The sequence below is a fragment of the Anser cygnoides genome, chromosome 2 (assembly GCF_040182565.1).
Source record: "Anser cygnoides isolate HZ-2024a breed goose chromosome 2, Taihu_goose_T2T_genome, whole genome shotgun sequence".
NCBI lineage: Eukaryota > Metazoa > Chordata > Aves > Anseriformes > Anatidae > Anser > Anser cygnoides.
The window spans coordinates 107,608,771-107,627,488 of NC_089874.1; the positions used below are offsets into that span (position 1 = coordinate 107,608,771).

At 39.1% G+C, this 18,718-nt stretch overlaps 1 protein-coding gene and 1 non-coding gene across 2 annotated transcripts in view; one reads left to right on the forward strand and one right to left on the reverse strand.

Moving 5' to 3' along the window:
* The window catches only part of CEP192 (centrosomal protein 192), an 84,910-nt gene that overhangs the window by 16,232 nt on the left and 49,960 nt on the right, over positions 1–18,718 (reverse strand). The window contains exons 37-46 of the mRNA XM_048077134.2: positions 17,398–17,574; positions 15,403–15,493; positions 10,389–10,565; positions 9,619–9,879; positions 9,328–9,446; positions 8,288–8,397; positions 6,569–6,710; positions 4,111–4,283; positions 3,632–3,755; positions 755–860 (exon numbers count right to left, since the gene is read on the reverse strand). Of these exons, the coding sequence (XP_047933091.2) occupies positions 755–860; positions 3,632–3,755; positions 4,111–4,283; positions 6,569–6,710; positions 8,288–8,397; positions 9,328–9,446; positions 9,619–9,879; positions 10,389–10,565; positions 15,403–15,493; positions 17,398–17,574 (1,480 nt within the window). The remainder of the gene's footprint in view (positions 1–754; positions 861–3,631; positions 3,756–4,110; positions 4,284–6,568; positions 6,711–8,287; positions 8,398–9,327; positions 9,447–9,618; positions 9,880–10,388; positions 10,566–15,402; positions 15,494–17,397; positions 17,575–18,718) is intronic.
* TRNAG-UCC (transfer RNA glycine (anticodon UCC)) lies at positions 2,838–2,909 on the forward strand. The gene has a single exon. It is a non-coding gene; the product is annotated as a tRNA-Gly (tRNA).

The window sequence follows — 18,718 nt, forward strand, 5'->3', positions numbered from 1 at the left end:
CTCGCCTTGCACCATTATAATTAACCCAAAATACATACTGGCTGTAAAAATGACAATCAAATATCTATTTCTCTGGAGGAGATTACCAAGGAGCCTTTCTACTATTATGCTGATGAAAGCACAAAACCTGTTGGCTTCATAAATTTTATTATTATGCCTTAATTCAATCAGGGCAAAGTCTTGGCTTAAAACACATGAAGAGGAGAATCTGTTCTACACATTATCACAGACTTGTCCACCAAAAGGTTAAGTACACCTTAAGGGTACCCAAAAGGAGCTGTGGTGTCTTGTCCAGTAACCTACTTTAACTTTTCATCTTAAAATATTATATAGACTAGCTAGAGACAATTATATATAAAAACAAATACCTAAATATATACGTAAATATAAAAAAAGCAGAGACAAATATATATATTGATATATATAAAAATATAAATCTAGCATTTCTAGAAATTGATGTATAAGCGATGGGTATACAGATGCAATTTTTGTTGGCAATGCAGTCTAAGTGTTCGCCTTACAATACTTCTTTAGAGATGAATGAACCAAGACAAGAATCTCAGTTCCCAAAACGTGATCTTTTTCTTTTTGAAAGGTGAACTTGACAAATTTGGGCAGATTGGGTAGATGGGAGATTTAAATGAGAATCAAGTTTACAGAAATTGTGCTCCACATCTAAAAGATTTTAACAACATTACTAGCTCTTATGCAGCAAAACAAAGTCACAAACTAAGCTCTCAAGTAAGCCACGTACTTTTTGTCCGTTATCACAATGGATATAGATTAGCCCACTCCAAGGAATTACCGAAGGCTTCGTGGCAAGTGATGGATTAGGACTCACCAGAATTAGTGTACGGCTCCTAATAAAAGGAAAAAAAGTTAGTATGATCCTCATATTAGATTGAGCATCTGAAATAGAGCTCACTAGCTCAAGAAAGAATGCATTTTTAAGATAGTAAACAAGTGAAGATGATCTAGAAATATTTTTATTTTTTATCCAAAAAGATTTTTGGGTATTCAATTTACTATTCAGGTTTAGTTATTAGAAGATTAACAATAACAAGTTTTATAAATCAGTTTTATAAGTTTAAGTTTTGTAAACAAGTTTTATGAACTTGTCATTGATGGTTGTATAAGGGGACAGAGGGGAAAAAATTATTTATCATTAACACATACACCCTGTCAGGCCACATAAAACTACATGAATCAGATAAAATAGATAAAATAAAGCTTCGATGCTAGTCCACAAGGAAACTACTGTTCAACATATACTGCACAAATTATATCTTAGAAACCAATTCTAGTTTTAGATAAGCAACTTGCTTTCCTTCCTCCCATTCAGAACCACTGATTTTCAAAAAAAAAAATGAAGATGCTTTTAAAGTTATCAGTGGTTTCTATGATTATTCCGGGTAGCGCAAACTGGAGAGTCCACTCAACTCATTCCCAAGCAGTTATAACCTAACCCAGTCATTCGACCAGTGAGACCGTAAGTTCTGATTTACATGTTCCATATTCTATATTGCAAAGTCTTAGATATAAAAGAGAGCAGAAAGAAAGCAACAAAGTTACTTTCTGCTGTCAAACAGACATCAACAGCCTTAAAATACGAAATCAGGATGTTCATATATCCTTACAGAATTGTCTCAATAAATAATGGGTAGGATTTTAGTTTCTATCAGGAGGAAGCCTTTCATTGGCATAGCCAACCACTACATACACAGAGCAACTGCAACTATACATTTTAGATTTTTTTTTTTATTAAAGTCTCAGCATTTTTCAGAGTCTTTACACGTATGGTACTTACACTCTCCCCCTCTCTCATATACAAGCTGTGTATGTGAGAATATGACTTACTAAGTACACACACTGTCTCAGTTACCCATTGTCACAAACCATTCCATTGTCAAGGAGAAGTTGATAGGAGCCAAGACATCTACTGCAAACTTCATATACAAATCCGATTTGCGTGGAGTCACAAACCACATGCGTCTCAAAGATCATATTCAGCCTGACGACACTACCTCTCAGTGCTTTCATTGCTGTGGAATGGAGCAGTCTAGGGAAGAAAAATTTTGCCTAACCACCCTTTCAAACCTTATTCATAAGGGAAGCCCCAGAGACACTTTCTGAAGAACACTCTTGCGGTCTTTCCTGATTCCAACATTCCCTGCTCCAAAAGTGCATCTCCTTTCACAGCACCTACCAACACTCAGCACTGAGACACTTCCCCATGAAAATCTTCGAGCGCTACCAACCGACCTACAGTCAGTAGGGACTCTGAACTTCATTATTCCACATTCAGACAGGTTAGAGGTTGCCTCAATCACATTCCAGTGAACTTGAGAGTTTTAGTCAAGCTGAAACAGGAGGCGGCCTGCTTGATCTGACATGTTCGAACACAGCAAAGGCAGTCCTTCATCTTTGGACTTGCTTTCGCTATCACTAAGGAATCATACCTTCTTTCCTAGGCTAAATCAGTTCAAGAATTCCACACAGCTCCAGCAATCACAGTGCTTATTATAAAAGATTCTGCCTGAATGGCACAGCTGCTTTTAGCACTGCAGTAAGATGGTCATGAAAAGCAGAAAACCAGGCAAGTGTAGCTTGCCATGCTTAAGTCAGCCGTTCCCACAGGTCTGTTTCCTGTTTGCAGACCTCCATTCTCGATCCAGACTACTTACTTTGACACAACTTGTTAGGTTTTCAACACATTCTTCTCAAGTGAAAGGAATACATTTTAAGATTACGCAATACAAAAAAGTTTCTTTAATGCTGTCTTCAATTCTGTCTTACTAAAAAATCATTCCTCAGACAGCCCTGACCCCAAGGGCACAGCGTTGGTGGTATAGTGGTGAGCATAGCTGCCTTCCAAGCAGTTGACCCGGGTTCGATTCCCGGCCAACGCAGTTACAATTTTGGTGAATGGAGTTAAGTCCAGTTGGAGGCCGGTCACTAGTGGTGCCCCCAGGGCTCAGTACTGGGGCCAGTCCTCTTTAATATCTTTAGCGATGATCTGGATGAGGGGATTGAGAGCACCCTCAGTAAGTTTGCAGATGACACCAAGTTAGGTGCGTGTGTCGATCTGCTCGAGGGTAGGCAGGCTCTGCAGCAGGATCTGGATAGGCTGGAGCGATGGGCTGAGGCCAACTGCATGAAGTTCAACAAGGCCAAGTGCCGGGTCCTGCACCTGGGACGCAACAACCCCAAGCAGAGCTACAGGCTGGGAGAGGAGTGGTTGGAAAGCTGCCTGGCAGAGAAGGACCTGGGAATACTGGTTGATAGTTGGCTGAATATGAGCCAGCAGTGTGCTCAGGTGGCCAAGAAGGCCAACAGCATCCTGGCTTGTATAAGAAGCAGTGTGGCCAGCAGGTCTAGGGAAGTGATTGTCCTCCTGTACTCGGCTCTGGTGAGGCCGCACCTCGAGTACTGTGTTCAGTTTTGGGCCCCTCACTACAAGAAGGACATGGAGGTGCTCAAGCATGTCTAGGGGTCTGGAGAACAAGTCTTACAAGGAGCAGCTGAGGGAGATGACAATATCTATACCATGGCCATGGAGCCCACCAAAATAAATCACTCCAAGCCTCACCACACTTTTACATATAAAGGAAAACTATGAAAAGAAACTTACTCTGGTTCAATAACTCCATGTTGTGGGGTTATAGTAAGGCAGTGAGCTGGCCATGAAAGCTCAAATGTCAGCATCCTATTAGAATGGTTGACAATTTGTACATGCCCAGTATCAGCTGTTCCACCTGTAAAACAAAGGCAGCCACAAACAGCTAACATGTAAAAAAACACAGTAGTGTCCAGAAGTCTGAGACGCATCAATTAAGATAAAGCATTTTCTGCCCTTCTGCCCTATTTTTACCTTCAAAATGCTTTAAGATATTTGTAATAATGTATCAAGTATTATAGGTATACAAAACACGTACAACACCTTAACCCCAACAATATAACCACAACTGTTCAAGCCAAGGTTATTGTTCAGGTGCAACATTACATGAAGCAAGATTATTGCTCAAGCCACATTTACAAACATAAACATACTAAGTAGTACAGTTATTTTAGTACTAGAATGTTGTTTTATTAACTTCAGAAAATACTTACTGATAGAAGGAGATGTCAAAATCAAGTGTTCAGGTTTAACAGCCCAAGTCTGTTGAACATCTACTTGATTCTGAATAAGATCATCAGTTTTTACAGGTAATGGAGGACCCTGAGGTCCTTTAACGGGAAGAACATCCAAAGTTGCATTGATATGTCTGACAGAGTTCTCAGATCTGAAAAAATAAGATCGGGTTAAGCAAAAGTAGTAATGAAAATAACTTAGTAATTTTAACAGCCTACTTTTAATATTTTTCAAAATTTAATACTGAAATAAGATGCTCTTCACATGTGTTTTCAGTTTAAATCTCAGTTGAAAAAATGAAGTCAGCAGCTAAATCATGATGCAGCTTTTTCCCTGGATGTTTAGAAGTGGCTTAATATAAGGTACTAAAACAATTATCTTGAGGTGATAGCAAAGTAAATAGCTTTCTCTATACATACTTAGATTAAAAAGGCACTGCAGAGAGAAACGAAGCAGTGCAAGTTATCTTTAGCAGAATCACAGAATACCTGAGGTCAGAAGGGACCTCTGGAGATCAACTAGTCCAACAACCTGCTCAAAACATGGTCAGCCACAGCAGGTCGGTCCAGGCAGCTTTTAAATTTCTCTACAGATGGAAACTTGACAACTATCTGGCAGCCTGTTCCAGTGCCTGACCACCCTCAACAGGAAAAAAAAAGTTCTTATGTTTACATGGAATTTCTTGCATTTAATTTTGTGCCTATTGCCTCTTGACCTCTCACTGAACACCACTGAGAAGACTGGTTCTCTTCTCTACTTTCCCCATCAGGTAGTTATATACTTGGATAAAATCCCGACACCTCCCCCCCCCCCAAAGCCTTGTTTGCTTGAGGCTAAACTAACCCAGCTGCCTCAGCCTCTCAATGCAAAACACATGCTCCAATCATGCTCCAAACACATGCTTCCTTATGATCCAGAACTTCACAGTTTTGCTTGCAAAAAACATGGCAGATAAGGTCATATACAAAAGCTAGGAAGTTGCTATTTTGGGATTCGGTGTATTTTCTTAAGTTAAAAGCTTAACTCGCAATAGATTTGATTTTAAATAGTAAAATAGAAGCAGAATTCAGCAATTCAGGGAAAAATAGGTAACTTTTGCTCCATATAGTGTTATGTAAATGTCGCTCTTTTCCCTAATATGTCTACTTTTATTTTGTAAGCCTTCCGAGAATCTTCACACAGCTTAGAACAGAACTAATACCTATGGATTAATCCCTTAAGATAGTGATGAAATCAGAAAGGCAGCCGATTCACACCCACGACACAGGATTTCACAATGGTCATATAAGTAGTTAACAGATCTCTTCTGAGAATTACAGCTTACTTGGAAAGTGAAGATCCTCATGATGCTTAGCCAGTGAATAAATTCAAAACTAGAAGAACTGTTAAGGCTATTAAGCAGGGGGAAAAAAGGCTTGAAAAGTGTCCTGCTTGCTGCTGTGGATACTTGTTTCCAGTCTCTATCTTCACAATCCCACTGTGCCCAACAAACACCTTGCTAGTCTACAAATCTGTCAAGTAGGCCAAAGTGTTCAGCATCTGGAGCTCAACATGCACAAGTGATTCCAAGGCAGTGTATAAATAAATGTTAAACTGTTAATAATGTTGATTAACTGTTAATAATAAATGCTAAAGTGTTAAATGTTAAAGTGTCTAAATAGATGTTAATCAGGACTAGGTAGGATCCTTTCTTCACTTAAGTTACAGGATCTTGAGGGGAAAAAAGTATGAAGACTCAAGAACCAACTATGCTAATTTGTTCTTCATAGCGTTAATGTTAACCCATATTTATTTTTTATGTATTTTGTTTTTATGCTATGCTATCTTAAGAATTTGGATCTTTCAGTTTTCAGGGCTCCAAGTGCTATAGCAACCTATCTAAATAAAAATAACACACCCAAATTGAAGACCAAGTCTCTGCCAATCCTCCAGAGAAATCCTCAGTAACAGACCACTTCATTTGGTCAGGAGAGGAAGCTTCAGCACCAGTCATTCTTTTGATGAGCTATAGCATACATTACATTGACAGGCTGGCACACGAGCTGGACAAGGAAAAAGCCACTAATCCTTCCGAATATAAACTACTTCCATCACAAAACATCAAAAACTCTTGACAAGGAATGAGGTAGCTATAGTCCTGTAGGACCAACAGGAAAAGCTTAATCAGATGAAGAACAGGAAGCTGCAGATACAGTCTATGATGTCAACTTAAGGAATAGTTTAAAGGTTATCATAATAGTTTAACGGATTACAGAGAAAAACAATGAGAAGAACCACCTATATATTCACTGGGGCCGTTCTCACCATAGAGGCAGCTCTTTAACTTGTGGAGCAAGTCGTTTTCCATTACTGTCATTAAAATCTTCATGATTTCAAATGAAAGGAGCCACATTTCAGTTGGGCATTATCTGAAAGTTATCCTTATAGTTACATTACCTGTTTGATTCCAGATGACGTCCAGGAGATTGCTGGAAACCATCCCGATCAAAAACGAAACATCCAACCACAGTAAGAATGACTTTTCGCATATTTGCATAGAAAAGACGGATGTCACTTGTCCCCCGTGGGATATCGCACACTATAAGAATAATAGACCAATTCGAGTAAGAACAAATCAATAATATTCAGAAATTGTACAGAGATTTAGGATATAATCCTAATTAATAATCTGTTGGCTAACGTATTACAGTTCAAAAATGGCTTATAACAAGTTTACTTACCAGGCACAAATCAACATAAACATGAGATGCAACAAATATAAATACACAAAAATTTTAACTTTTTAATAATGCCTATTTTCCACCTTTATGCAAACAGTACATACTAATCTTATTCTACACCCAATTAAAGTTAAAATTTACCTTCTTTTACCCTGACAAATACAATTAATAAATTCCAAAGGCTTCATAGAGACTCAACTTTTAAGAGAAGTTATTTTTCAATTACTCAATCTATTCAATCCAATGCCTCGTTATTTAGTTATACCTGTAAATATCCAAAAGCCCAGAAATGTCAGCATATGATTTAAAAATAATTGTTTCATCAAAATTATTAATAACCTAGTCAAAGTTTACTCCTTTGCTTTAAGCCACTTCATGTTAAATGGACAGAATGAAGAAGTGAACATTTCTCACAGAAGATACATTTGATCCATTATTACTTTTGCTGAATAGTAGATATCAGGGCAAATTGTTAATAACTGTATGCAAATCTACACATCTGCACTTCAGTAACGATAAGACAGTAATAACTACTGTATAAGCACTTTTAGTTAAAATTTACATGCAACCAGAAACTTGTTAACAAAGCCAAGTCTTTCAGAAGGATGTCTATCAGAATGTGATTTTGGAAGCAAATTATTTATTTATTCTGCCATATGTAATGCCATTCAGCATGGAAATACATTCACCCTATAGGATGACCATTATTTCTACTCCATTAACTTCTGTTCTCTCTCCACACACACCTTGTTCCTTGAATTCCAGTTGTTTGTTCCTCAAATGCCCCTCACCTTCAGCCCACGCGTCCCACGCCCCGTCGGCAGTAACCCCTCTCAGTCTGGAAGGTGATCCCCCAATATCCTCTCCAGCTGACCCACTGTGGGCATTGCACGGGGCCATGAGGCTGATGGCTCCCCTGGGACAGCCCTAGGAGAGGCCAGGTCTCCTTCTTCAAGCACATTACTGGGGTTCGCCACCTGCCTCTGAGCTCCTCGTGCTTGTGGAGACAGGCTGATTGTTCTTTGATGGCCATGGGAACAGCAGGGGCAGGATATTATTGGGCTCCCCCACCTGCCATTGTTCCTCTATGCTCCTGTGCCCCAATGACATTGACACTTAGGAATGCCTGTAAAATTCTAGTTCTCTTAGGAGTACGCATGCTGCCTAGTCTAATGGCACTGTTACATATACCACACTGATGTATCAAATGAGCACCATGATGACAAACTGACAATGCACTGTTTCAAATGCTAATGTTAGTACATAGATCTGGGATGACAAGAAGGCAAGGAAGGGCTTTAAGTTTATAACACTGTTAACAAAGAGCAAGAAAAACCTACTTTGTTTCCCTAAGAGCTACTCTTCCAGCACCCCTCCTCAAAGGCTTATTTGCAGTACAGTATTACATTTTTCTTTTGAAAGTTCATAGGCTTACCTTCTGTCACAAGCTGTTCCCCTTGAAATTCTTCATCAAATACAATGTTTCTCAATATGCTGTTTTCAGGGACTATGTGTTTTGCTACCTCAAGTTCACACATCATAGCTCTGTTACAGATGAGAAACCAGAATCATTAAATTATTCAAAGTGTTGGAAGCATCAGTCTGAAAAGATGGCTAAGATTGTAAGAAACCAGCATCATTTTAACTTTTATCATTTCTGGAATATCTAAGGTAGGCTGATTTGCTATCAAAATGATCACACATGCAGCTATTTCATGAGCTTTTTATTGAAAGTTATATGGTTAAATTCAACTAGGTTTAATACTTCATTTGAATAACAATAAATACAATGACTTTCATAAAGTTTCAGAGAATGACATTTAAGAGCAATTGTGAAAGACTCATTCACTTAATGAAATTTTGCACTGGATGATGATCACCAGCACCTTAGAACTCTGCCTATTTTCAACATTTCGCATGATCATTACACACCATACACAGCACAAGTCACTTTTGTTAAACGCAGAGCATGCCATTCAATTTTTGTGCATTGACATTATAGAAATTCAAATATAAATACAGTAATATAGCCTCTACTTAAGCTAGGTAAAACATAACAGACACTAATGAAATCTGTAGAATTGTTGCTTTAAAAACTAAATCTACAAGTGTATTGGAAAAAAGGGATACCAAAGTAGAAGACAATTCTCGATGGAAAAAAAAAAAAGCAAAAATCCTCCCCCAAAGATAATACATTCAAATTCAAGAAAAAAAAATTAAAAAGAAAACCCTTACCTAGGATTGTAGCTACAGTATGTAAACTAAACAAAAAACCCAAACCACCACAAACAACGCCCCCTCGCCAAACAGCCTACCAGATGCAAGACTTACTGGATCTCCCCATGTCATCAAGGTTTGCTGTTTTGTGCTTGCCTTTTTGGAAGCATGTTAAAGCCATACCTGCGGCAGCATAAACCTCTAGCTTTAACATTTCATTAACATCTCTCTACAGAACAATAGCAAAGTACATCTTACCTACGATACTGCTGCCTGGAAATTTCATCTCCACAGAAAAAACACACTGTTGATAACAATGTCTTTGCTCTAAGTAAGTTATTTTCCTTTTCCATGGGATTCCATGTTACAGTAATCACCTGATAAAAATAAATAGACAACATATTTTGGAAAAACGTCTTAATTTTCCAAACATTAGTACTAAATATAAGTCAAAGTTAAATGAGAATTTAATGAAGAACCAGTCAGACATTTTCATTAATCACATTTATATTAATCAATAAAACATTCAGAATCAGGTAGCCTACTTACTTTGTATGTTCCTTCTCTTAGTACAAACTTCTCTGGAGACACCATCATTACCTGAGGATCCATAACTGTTTTTGTCTGTAGGTTTGCAAAGCACAGTGCTTTAACATAAGCAGCCCGAGAACCTGTATTTCTTATGCGGAAGGAAACTGTACTTAATCTTGAAGGCAATAATCCATCCAGTGTTAACATGTAACTGTCTGATAGTTTCTTAACACTTTCTAAAATTACGTTGCTAGTTCCTCCATATCCAGATAAAGGTATCTGGGGAAAAAATAAAAAGCAGTGCTTCAATTTAAAGCCTTACTAAAGCTTCTGTAAAACCATGTTAAACTATACAAAGACATACAGCAGAACAACTGAAAATGATTAAAATGTAAACTGAAAAGACTTTCGAGAAATAAAGAAGCTTAAGTTCATTTAACTTGTTTCAAATTCTATTGAAAATTAATTTAAGGCCTATCTGTAAAAGCAAAGAAGTTCAGATTTTTGGCAGTTCTGGAGTTAAAATCTTGGGCTACTTTTATCATAGCACATAAAATCTTGCTTCTTTCTTCACACATGGAAAAAAGTGCATACAAAGTTAAGGCTGCTCAACGTTTAAATTCTAAAATGTAACAGCTGTATAATCTTTTAACAAGTATACAGATGCGCATCGTGAATATCTTGAAAAGTTTTGTCTTTGACAGAAACAGATACACAGTGTTATACTTTCAACAAATTCAGAAAAAAACTATGTGCAGAATTACTAGAATTTAGGTTAGGACTCTTACAGTAAACTTGATTCCTGGCCGTGATCGAATCCCCAGCTGTTTGATTTCCAGCTTTGCAAAGAAGAAAGTTACACGAGTAGGTGTAAACATCAAGTATATATTAGTGTCTTCTCTGGGACGGATTTTGAGTTCCCAGCTACTAGTTAGGCGCTCTTCTGATCCAAATATACTCTGCAGCTATAAAAAAAAGAAGATACCAGAAATAAGCAACTACAGTGAAAAGGTGTATACTAAAAAGACTTACTTCATTAACAACCCTAAATTAGCTTCATCAAAATCTGAATTAACTAAGTTGACAATGGCAGATATTTAAGGTTGCAATACTTAAAAGAAAATATTAGGTTCAAGATGCTTTATATTCTCACAGTGAGCACACCAGCACCTCTCAGTTTAGATCACAGAACTCCTTCCTTTCAATCCCCAATACAGTGTGTAAGGCTGAACTTAAGTAGTGCTACATTAATTCTCTCAGCTAAAGCTTTTAGTTATCAGATCTGAAGACTGGGGGACAAAGGGATATAAATTTATGAGGACTATATAACAAAAATTCCATAGTTACAATAATTCTGAAGACTAATTCAAGTTTCTCCTTCACCCCTCTCATACACACAGTCCCTTGGAGTAAATCTGGAATCCTTCCTGCAAGAAGGACCACTGAAGGATCACTCCAACAGTTATTGACTTTGTTGTGCTAGGGCAGTTTGAAGAGCTGTAAACCGAGCCCCAGTTTGATGCAGCCTTGCATCAGCTCTCCCTAAGGTTATCAGGGTAGCTCTGCTACCATATTCATCTGGGCAGTCTCAAAGTAGATACGCAGCTTGTTAGTCGCTGACTTTTTTTTTTTATTATTATTATTTTTTAAACACAAAGGAACAAGCACTTCAGGGCAAAGACAGCAAGCTACAGACAAGATCCAGAGACAAAACACCTGTTTGGTTAAAGCATCAAGTCTGTAAGAAGCCACAATTTAGCTGTGAAGACAATGATTTTAGGAAAATAAATAAATAGCACTTTGAGTTGATTGAGCTCAAAATAAAGTTCTCAAAATATCTTGAAAGAAATTATGTATAGATACAGTCACAGGAACACTGTTCTGAGAAGGCACCAAAAGGTTACGGAGATACAGCAGCAAGGAACTTGCTAGAACTCTCCAACTACTCTAACCCAAAGTGATGGCTTACCGATAAGGACACTTTCTAAAACAAGTCTAACCAGAAGTTTGTCCTATAGAAGTGCAAACCACAAGCTTTAGGTTGAGCTGGGAGATCACTTCTTTTAAAAGAAGACATTAACATTCTAATGTTAACATTAACATTAACAGACATTAACATTCTAATGGAGATTAGGCGGAAACAGAGAGTGTTTCGCTACTGGAAGGAGGGCCAGGTGTCATGGAAAGAATACAGGGATGCCGTTCGTGTTTGTAGGCAGAAAATTCGTGTGGCCAAAGCACACCTTGAGTTGAAGCTGGCTGTGTCTGTGAGAGAAAATAAAAAGGGCTTTTTCAGATATGTGAATGGAAAAAGGAGAACTAAAGAATACATAGGGCCGCTCCTTGATAGGGAAGGTCTCCTCACAGACAATGACATAGGCAAAGCAGAGACGCTTAACGCCTTCTTCGCCTCTGTCTTCAATGCCGATGATGGGCTTCGGGACCCAGGGTGCCCTGAGCTAGAGGACTGGGACGGTGGGGATGACAAACTCCCAACCGACCCTGAACGTGTGTGGGATTTGCTACTCCACCTGGATCCCTACAAGTCCATGGGTCCGGATGGGATTCATCCCCGGGTGTTGAAAGAGCTGGCGGACGTCATCGCGGAACCTCTCTCAATTATTTTTCAACGATCCTGGGAATTTGGAGAGGTCCCGGTAGACTGGAAGCTGGCAAATGTTGTGCCGATTTACAAGAAGGGTCAGAAAGAAGACCCTAGCAATTACAGGCCTGTCAGTCTCACGTCAGTGCCTGGTAAAATCATGGAGAAGATGGTTCTCGAACTTATTGAGGCTCACCTGGGGGACAAAGCAGTCATTGGTCCCAGCCAGCATGGGTTTGTGAAGGGCAGGTCCTGCCTAACTAACCTGATTTCCTTTTATGATAAGATCACCCGTATGATGGACCAAGGGAAACCAGCTGATGTGATTTTTTTGGACTTCAGCAAGGCTTTTGACACGGTTTCCCATAGGATCCTACTGGACAAAATGTCCACCATACAGCTAAATAAAAACATCATACGATGGGTGAGCAATTGGCTAACGGGCAGGGCCCAAAGGGTTATGGTAAATGGGGCTGCGTCAGGCTGGCGGGCGGTCACCAGTGGTGTCCCTCAAGGCTCCATTTTAGGGCCGGTACTTTTCAATATTTTTATAAACGATCTGGATGTAGGAATAGAAGGTATTTTGAGCAAGTTTGCTGATGACACCAAACTTGGAGGAGTTGTTGACTCGAATGAGGGTGGAAAGGCCTTGCAGAGGGATCTGGATAGGTTAGAGAGCTGGGCGATCACCAACCGCATGAAGTTCAATAAGAGCAAGTGCCGAGTCCTGCACCTGGGACGGGGAAACCCTGGCTGCACGTACAGACTGGGCGATGTGACGCTAGAGAGCAGCCTAGAAGAGAGGGATCTGGGGGTCGTGGTTGACAGCAAGTTGAATATGAGCCAGCAGTGTGCCCTGGCGGCCAGGAGGGCCAACCGTGTCCTGGGGTGCATCAAGCACGGCATCGCTAGTAGGTCAAGGGAGGTGATTGTCCCGCTCTACTCTGCGCTGGTGCGGCCTCACCTCGAGTACTGTGTGCAGTTCTGGGCACCACAGTACAAAAAGGACATGAAACTGTTGGAGAGTGTCCAGAGGAGGGCTACGAAGATGGTGAAAGGCCTGGAGGGGAAGACGTACGAGGAACGGCTGAGGTCACTGGGCCTGTTCAGCCTGGAGAAGAGGAGGCTCAGGGGAGACCTCATCACAGTCTACAACTTCCTCGTAAGGGGGTGTCGAGAGGCAGGAGACCTTTTCTCCATTAACACCAGTGACAGGACCCGCGGGAACGGGGTTAAGCTGAGGCAGGGGAAATTTAGGCTCGACATCAGGAGGGGGTTCTTCACAGAGAGGGTGGTTGCACACTGGAACAGGCTCCCCAGGGAAGTGGTCACTGCACCGAGCCTGTCTGAATTTAAGAAGAGATTGGACTGTGCACTTAGTCACATGGTCTGAACTTTTGGGTAGACCTGTGCGGTATCAAGAGTTGGACTTGATGATCCTTAAGGGTCCCTTCCAACTCAGGATATTCTATGATTCTATGATTCTATAAGTGAGAACAGTTTAACCAGCCCCTTCACAAGTTTCAGCACAGCTGGACACCGGTATCCTAATACTCCTTTCAGTAAAAGAGCCATTTGCTCCTCTGGCTCTATCAATTAGTCTCGTATGATAGTCACTCAGGAAGAATGAACAGGCACACCAGACACAAGTATGAGCTCTTTAATTAAGCAGCCATATCTCAGCTGCATTAAGTATTAAACTACTTAGCAGGTTCAAGCATTCTTTAGAAAAACTGTGGGCAGGGGGGCAATAATGTGTAATTACTGACTCCAGCTAGAAGAAAAAAACTTGGTTTCCACAGTTTCCAATTTATTTGGAGTGTTAATTCTTTTACAGTCCTCACTGGCCAATGCACTCCTGGGCTACCTGCTCATCCTCTTAACTGAGGCCTACAGTGTTATTAAAGAGAGGCACAAAAAATTATTTTGGCAGTTAACACTGCCAGGAGATTTTCTGGTTTCTGTTCCTGTTGTAACCAACAACCTACCAAACAATTCCATCCAGATCACCTTTAATGCGGAGTAATGGAACTTAAGCCACACTGGCTAAAACCCTCTCAGACTGTTGGAGAATGAATATAAGTTTAGCAATGACCCAAAGAAAACCAGCCACCCTTCAAAGGAAAGGCTACAGATGAACCGGTTAATAACTGGGAGCTGAATCTGCTGATAAGCACAGGAAAAACATCTCCAGTACTTCCAGAATTAAAAAAAAAACAGTCTCTGATGTCCAGAATTCCATACAATTACCAGGACATCTGATGCCTCATTAGTTACAGATTTTCTCTTTTGTGAAATCTGAAATTCAAAATCTATTTGGCACATTAAATATGTCACATGCCTAGCCAAGCAGCGTCACAAGTCTATCAACATTTCAGAGCATGTCTGACTCCTCTCTGTTACGATTGGTCAACCCAAGACAGAGATGAGCAAGGTCCTGGTGCCAAGATGGAACAGAGCACCAGCAGAAAAGGGAACACCACTCCAATTTTGATCGCCACCACCTTCAGTCAAGCAGGCAATGCCACAAAGAGCTATGTCAACAGCCTGGTCAAGAGTACTGCCAGAATTTAGTGGGTGCTTCAGAGACATCCTTTACCTGAAAAACAGAATCTGAGTAGGATAACAGCCTAATTCATGAAATTGTCCTTTTGTGCTGGCATGACAAGTCAAATTGTACACAGCTTGAGGGTACATCCACTAATATAAAGAAATAGGACATAGGTTGGCAGATTGAACACGACCACTGCACAGGACCAAAAGAGCAATCAAAATCCTTATCAGTGCAGTACAAGACCATATGATGACCCAAAATATCTCTTTGAAAAGACAGCCAGAAAATTACAGATATTTCCCCATCTTAATATATGCTTACTGTGTGAAATTCCATCCAAAGTAGACAAACTATTTTCAATTGTGCCATTCCACTGAGCTAGTATAACTATATATTAAACCTTTAACCCCATTCAACTCTTCTGGACTGAAAACAGACTAGTGAGTGAGCTGCTATTCTAAAATAGCAAATCCAAAATTCACTTTCTGTGATGAAATTTATTTGCAGAGATCCTCTACAACTTGATTTCTAATCTATCTTAGCTACCACTGAGCAAGCACTACAAAACAGACAAGTTTTGACATTTTTATTATAAACTTATCCTGATAGATAACAAATACTGAAGAGAAATTTTCTTTGCGGTTACCTGAAAGCAGTCCTGATCCTGGCCTCTTATCACCAGTCTTAAATGCTGAGTCACAGATGGAGAGTTATTTCTTAAAGTTAACTTCTGCTGGCTGAAAAAATATAAATTCAGTTATACTTTGCAGCAGATATAAATTAACTATATGTATTTATTCATGGAAGCAATGTAAATGGGACAATTGAAGCCATTTCATAAAAAACATGACCTCCTGGTACAAGAGAATGTATTAGCTAGAAAGTTACTTCTATATTCTCAAACTTAGACTTTACAGCATTATACATCATTACACGTTGGTCCTCATACAGCAGAAAAATGTGTGTGTATATATATATATAGTTTTTCTGAAGTTTAAGTATTGTAAATAGCAACTTGAACTATCAAAGAACACAGCAGTTGTGTCAATACCAAAATTCCTTTAAAAATTCAAAAAATGAAAACCATTTTAAGACAGAAATGTTATCAGATTATCCAGAACCACTCACTTATGCAAAAGCAGTCTTGTAACTAGCACAACCCAGATTCATTGGAACAGTGGTAGAGAACTAAATTAAGGATAACGTTTCCTTTTCATGTGCTCTTCAATAGGATTGTACCACAGGAAGTTATGGCCACTTGGCAGCATGAAGCTGATCAAAAAGCATTTTTTCCCCTCTGATACGTCCTGGCATTGACCAGGCTTCCAAGTACTCAGATCCTTCTTCAGAGGTAGAAAAACTCTCCAGCAAGAGGAGCTAGTGCCTTTTTTGCTTTAGTGAGTCAAAAACCAATCAACATAACGATCTAATAAGCCCCAAAGCTGGTAAAAACAAGAGGAAGGATTTTGCATTTAGAGCAAACAGGAGGGAGAGAGACAAAAGCCTCTCCTCAGTTTTCAGCAGCATACGCTGTTTTGTACACTACTGAAACAAAAATTTTAAGAAGTTCAGCTTCCTAATAGTTTTTGAGAGTCAAAACTACTTTTCAGGATGAACAAAAAATAGAGTTGAGAAAATCATTCCAAAACACAAAACAACAAAACTACTATTTTAGAAATCCACTATCGTGACAAAAAATACATCTATCAGAAGTGGTTCTATGGGTCACTTTAGAATGGTAACTGGTAACATCCCAGGGAAGTGGTGGAGTCACCATCCCTGGAAGTATTTACGGAAAGGTTGGACGTGGTGCTTAGGGACATGGTTTATTGGGTGACATTAGTAGTAGGGCAATGGTTGGATCAGATGATCTTGGAGGTTTTTCCAACCTTAATGATACTATGATTCCTTGAGAAGTTCAGTATTAGTACGAAAGTGCATTAGTCCCCAAAGTAATACTTAGTAGAAGTCCAGAGATTTGCAAAAATTGCAATCTTGACACACAAAAGAAGCAATAAAGTATATCTCAACAATTATGAAAAGTTTTACTGAATCTTGGAATAGTGAAACTGGAATCTTGAAACTACATAAAAATTCAGACAAGAACTAGCCTGAAGGATAAATAATCATGGTTTAGGGATGCAATGGATTCTCAGTCACTAGTAGTTTTAATATCAGAACACAATCAAATTCAAATAAATTCAGGGAAGTTCAACACTGTGCTATTCAGACTGTCATTACCAGACTGGATTCTTCTAGACTTAATGAATTGAAGAAAAACAGATATTTCTAGCAGGAGAAAGTCGTCATAAGAACTAATAGAATGTTTCCATCTTATCCGGAAAATATTTTTGATTACATTTCTACTTACATTACACACAAGTCTTACAGAATCAGGTATTATTTAAACAAGAACTAAAGGCTCTTGAATAAAGAAGCCTTAAACAAGATCACAATTAGTTTCCAAAAATTTATTGTCCAAAAATAAAATTTGTAATATACTGCTTCTCTCACTTGTGTACAAACAGCTTAGCTTATCACCTGTGGATTATTACGTGAACAGGAACAGTACAGAAGTTGTGCTGCAAATAGCATGATATTCTATATTATATTGCACTTACTTATTTTAAGTTTTACTTACACTGATCCTCCAAGTTTTACTCCTCCCCAAGCAATGAACTGCTTGTTGGAGAGAATGGGTGGGATGTCTGAGCAGCTGGCAGTTGTAGACACAGGTCTATTTTCCACAGACTCCACCTCACCTTTCATCACCACTTCATACTGAGGCCCAGATGGCAGAACAAGGATTTTCAAAACACTTTAAAAAATAATTAAATAATTTTTAACTCAATCACAGAACAAGATTAGCTGGTGAAAATAAAACATAACTGAAAAAAATACTGTAGATAGGCCTTTTTTAACTACCTTCTTGAGGAGAAAATGCACTTTTATTTTACTAAGCATGGCAGAGCTTTTAAGTATGACAGAACTTAAATCCTTCAGGCTACAGGCATATGTGCCGCACGTACCTCATACTGTCGTCTGAAGTGTTTCATCTGGGCATGGCTCAGTTGAGTGTTTCAGAGACTACAGCTAAAGAAAATATTTTTTCCCCTTGCTGATTTCTGATTATTTTGACAGACTAACCTTGGAGAGAAACCATGAAGTCTGGTTGTCTCTTTGTACAGTACAGAAATGCCTTTTGTAATGCCTGTAAAGCTTCAGTGAAGTTTCACAAGTGCAATACACCCAGGAGTTTCAAAATTCCATAGCATTTTAAACCACAAAAATCAAGGTTCTCTCTTCAGTTTGTTTCCTGGGACAGTGTGCCTATGGATAAGGCTAGCTTTTCATGACAGAGCCTCTATGCGGCAGGACACAAGCACAGTGTGGATGACTACTGCCTTCTTCAGACCAAACAGAGAAATAGACAAATGAGAGCATCAAGGGTACAAATTTAAATAATGAATTAGAATGAAATAGGCTAGTACTGAATAGAAAATTTGGACCAAACTATCAAACAAAACTGGGAGGGAAAACTAAACAAAAAAAAGAAAGCAGAAGAACAAGGAAAGCCAAAGTGCCACCTAAGTAAAAAAAGACAGAAAATCAGCAGAGAAATAAAACAAGAAAACTGAAGTATATACAGGGAAGGAAGTAAAGATTGAAATTACCTAACCAATGATACAAGGAACAAGAAACAAACATTCAAAAAAGCAAAAAGAGGAAAAAAGCCATTAGAAAAAAAGGCAGAAAGCAGTAAGGATACCAAGCTCACAAGGAACAGGCTGAAGAATTTGCTATAGCACAGACCCACTTCAAGCCAGGAATGAAACTCAAGAACTTCTGTCTAGCTGTCCTTGAATTCCTGTGATGCCTACTGACAGTCCTGTATCCCACCAGCAGGGAACAGGAATTCTCATTACTGCTTTAGATAGTTTAGTAGTCATTTGGCAGCATTT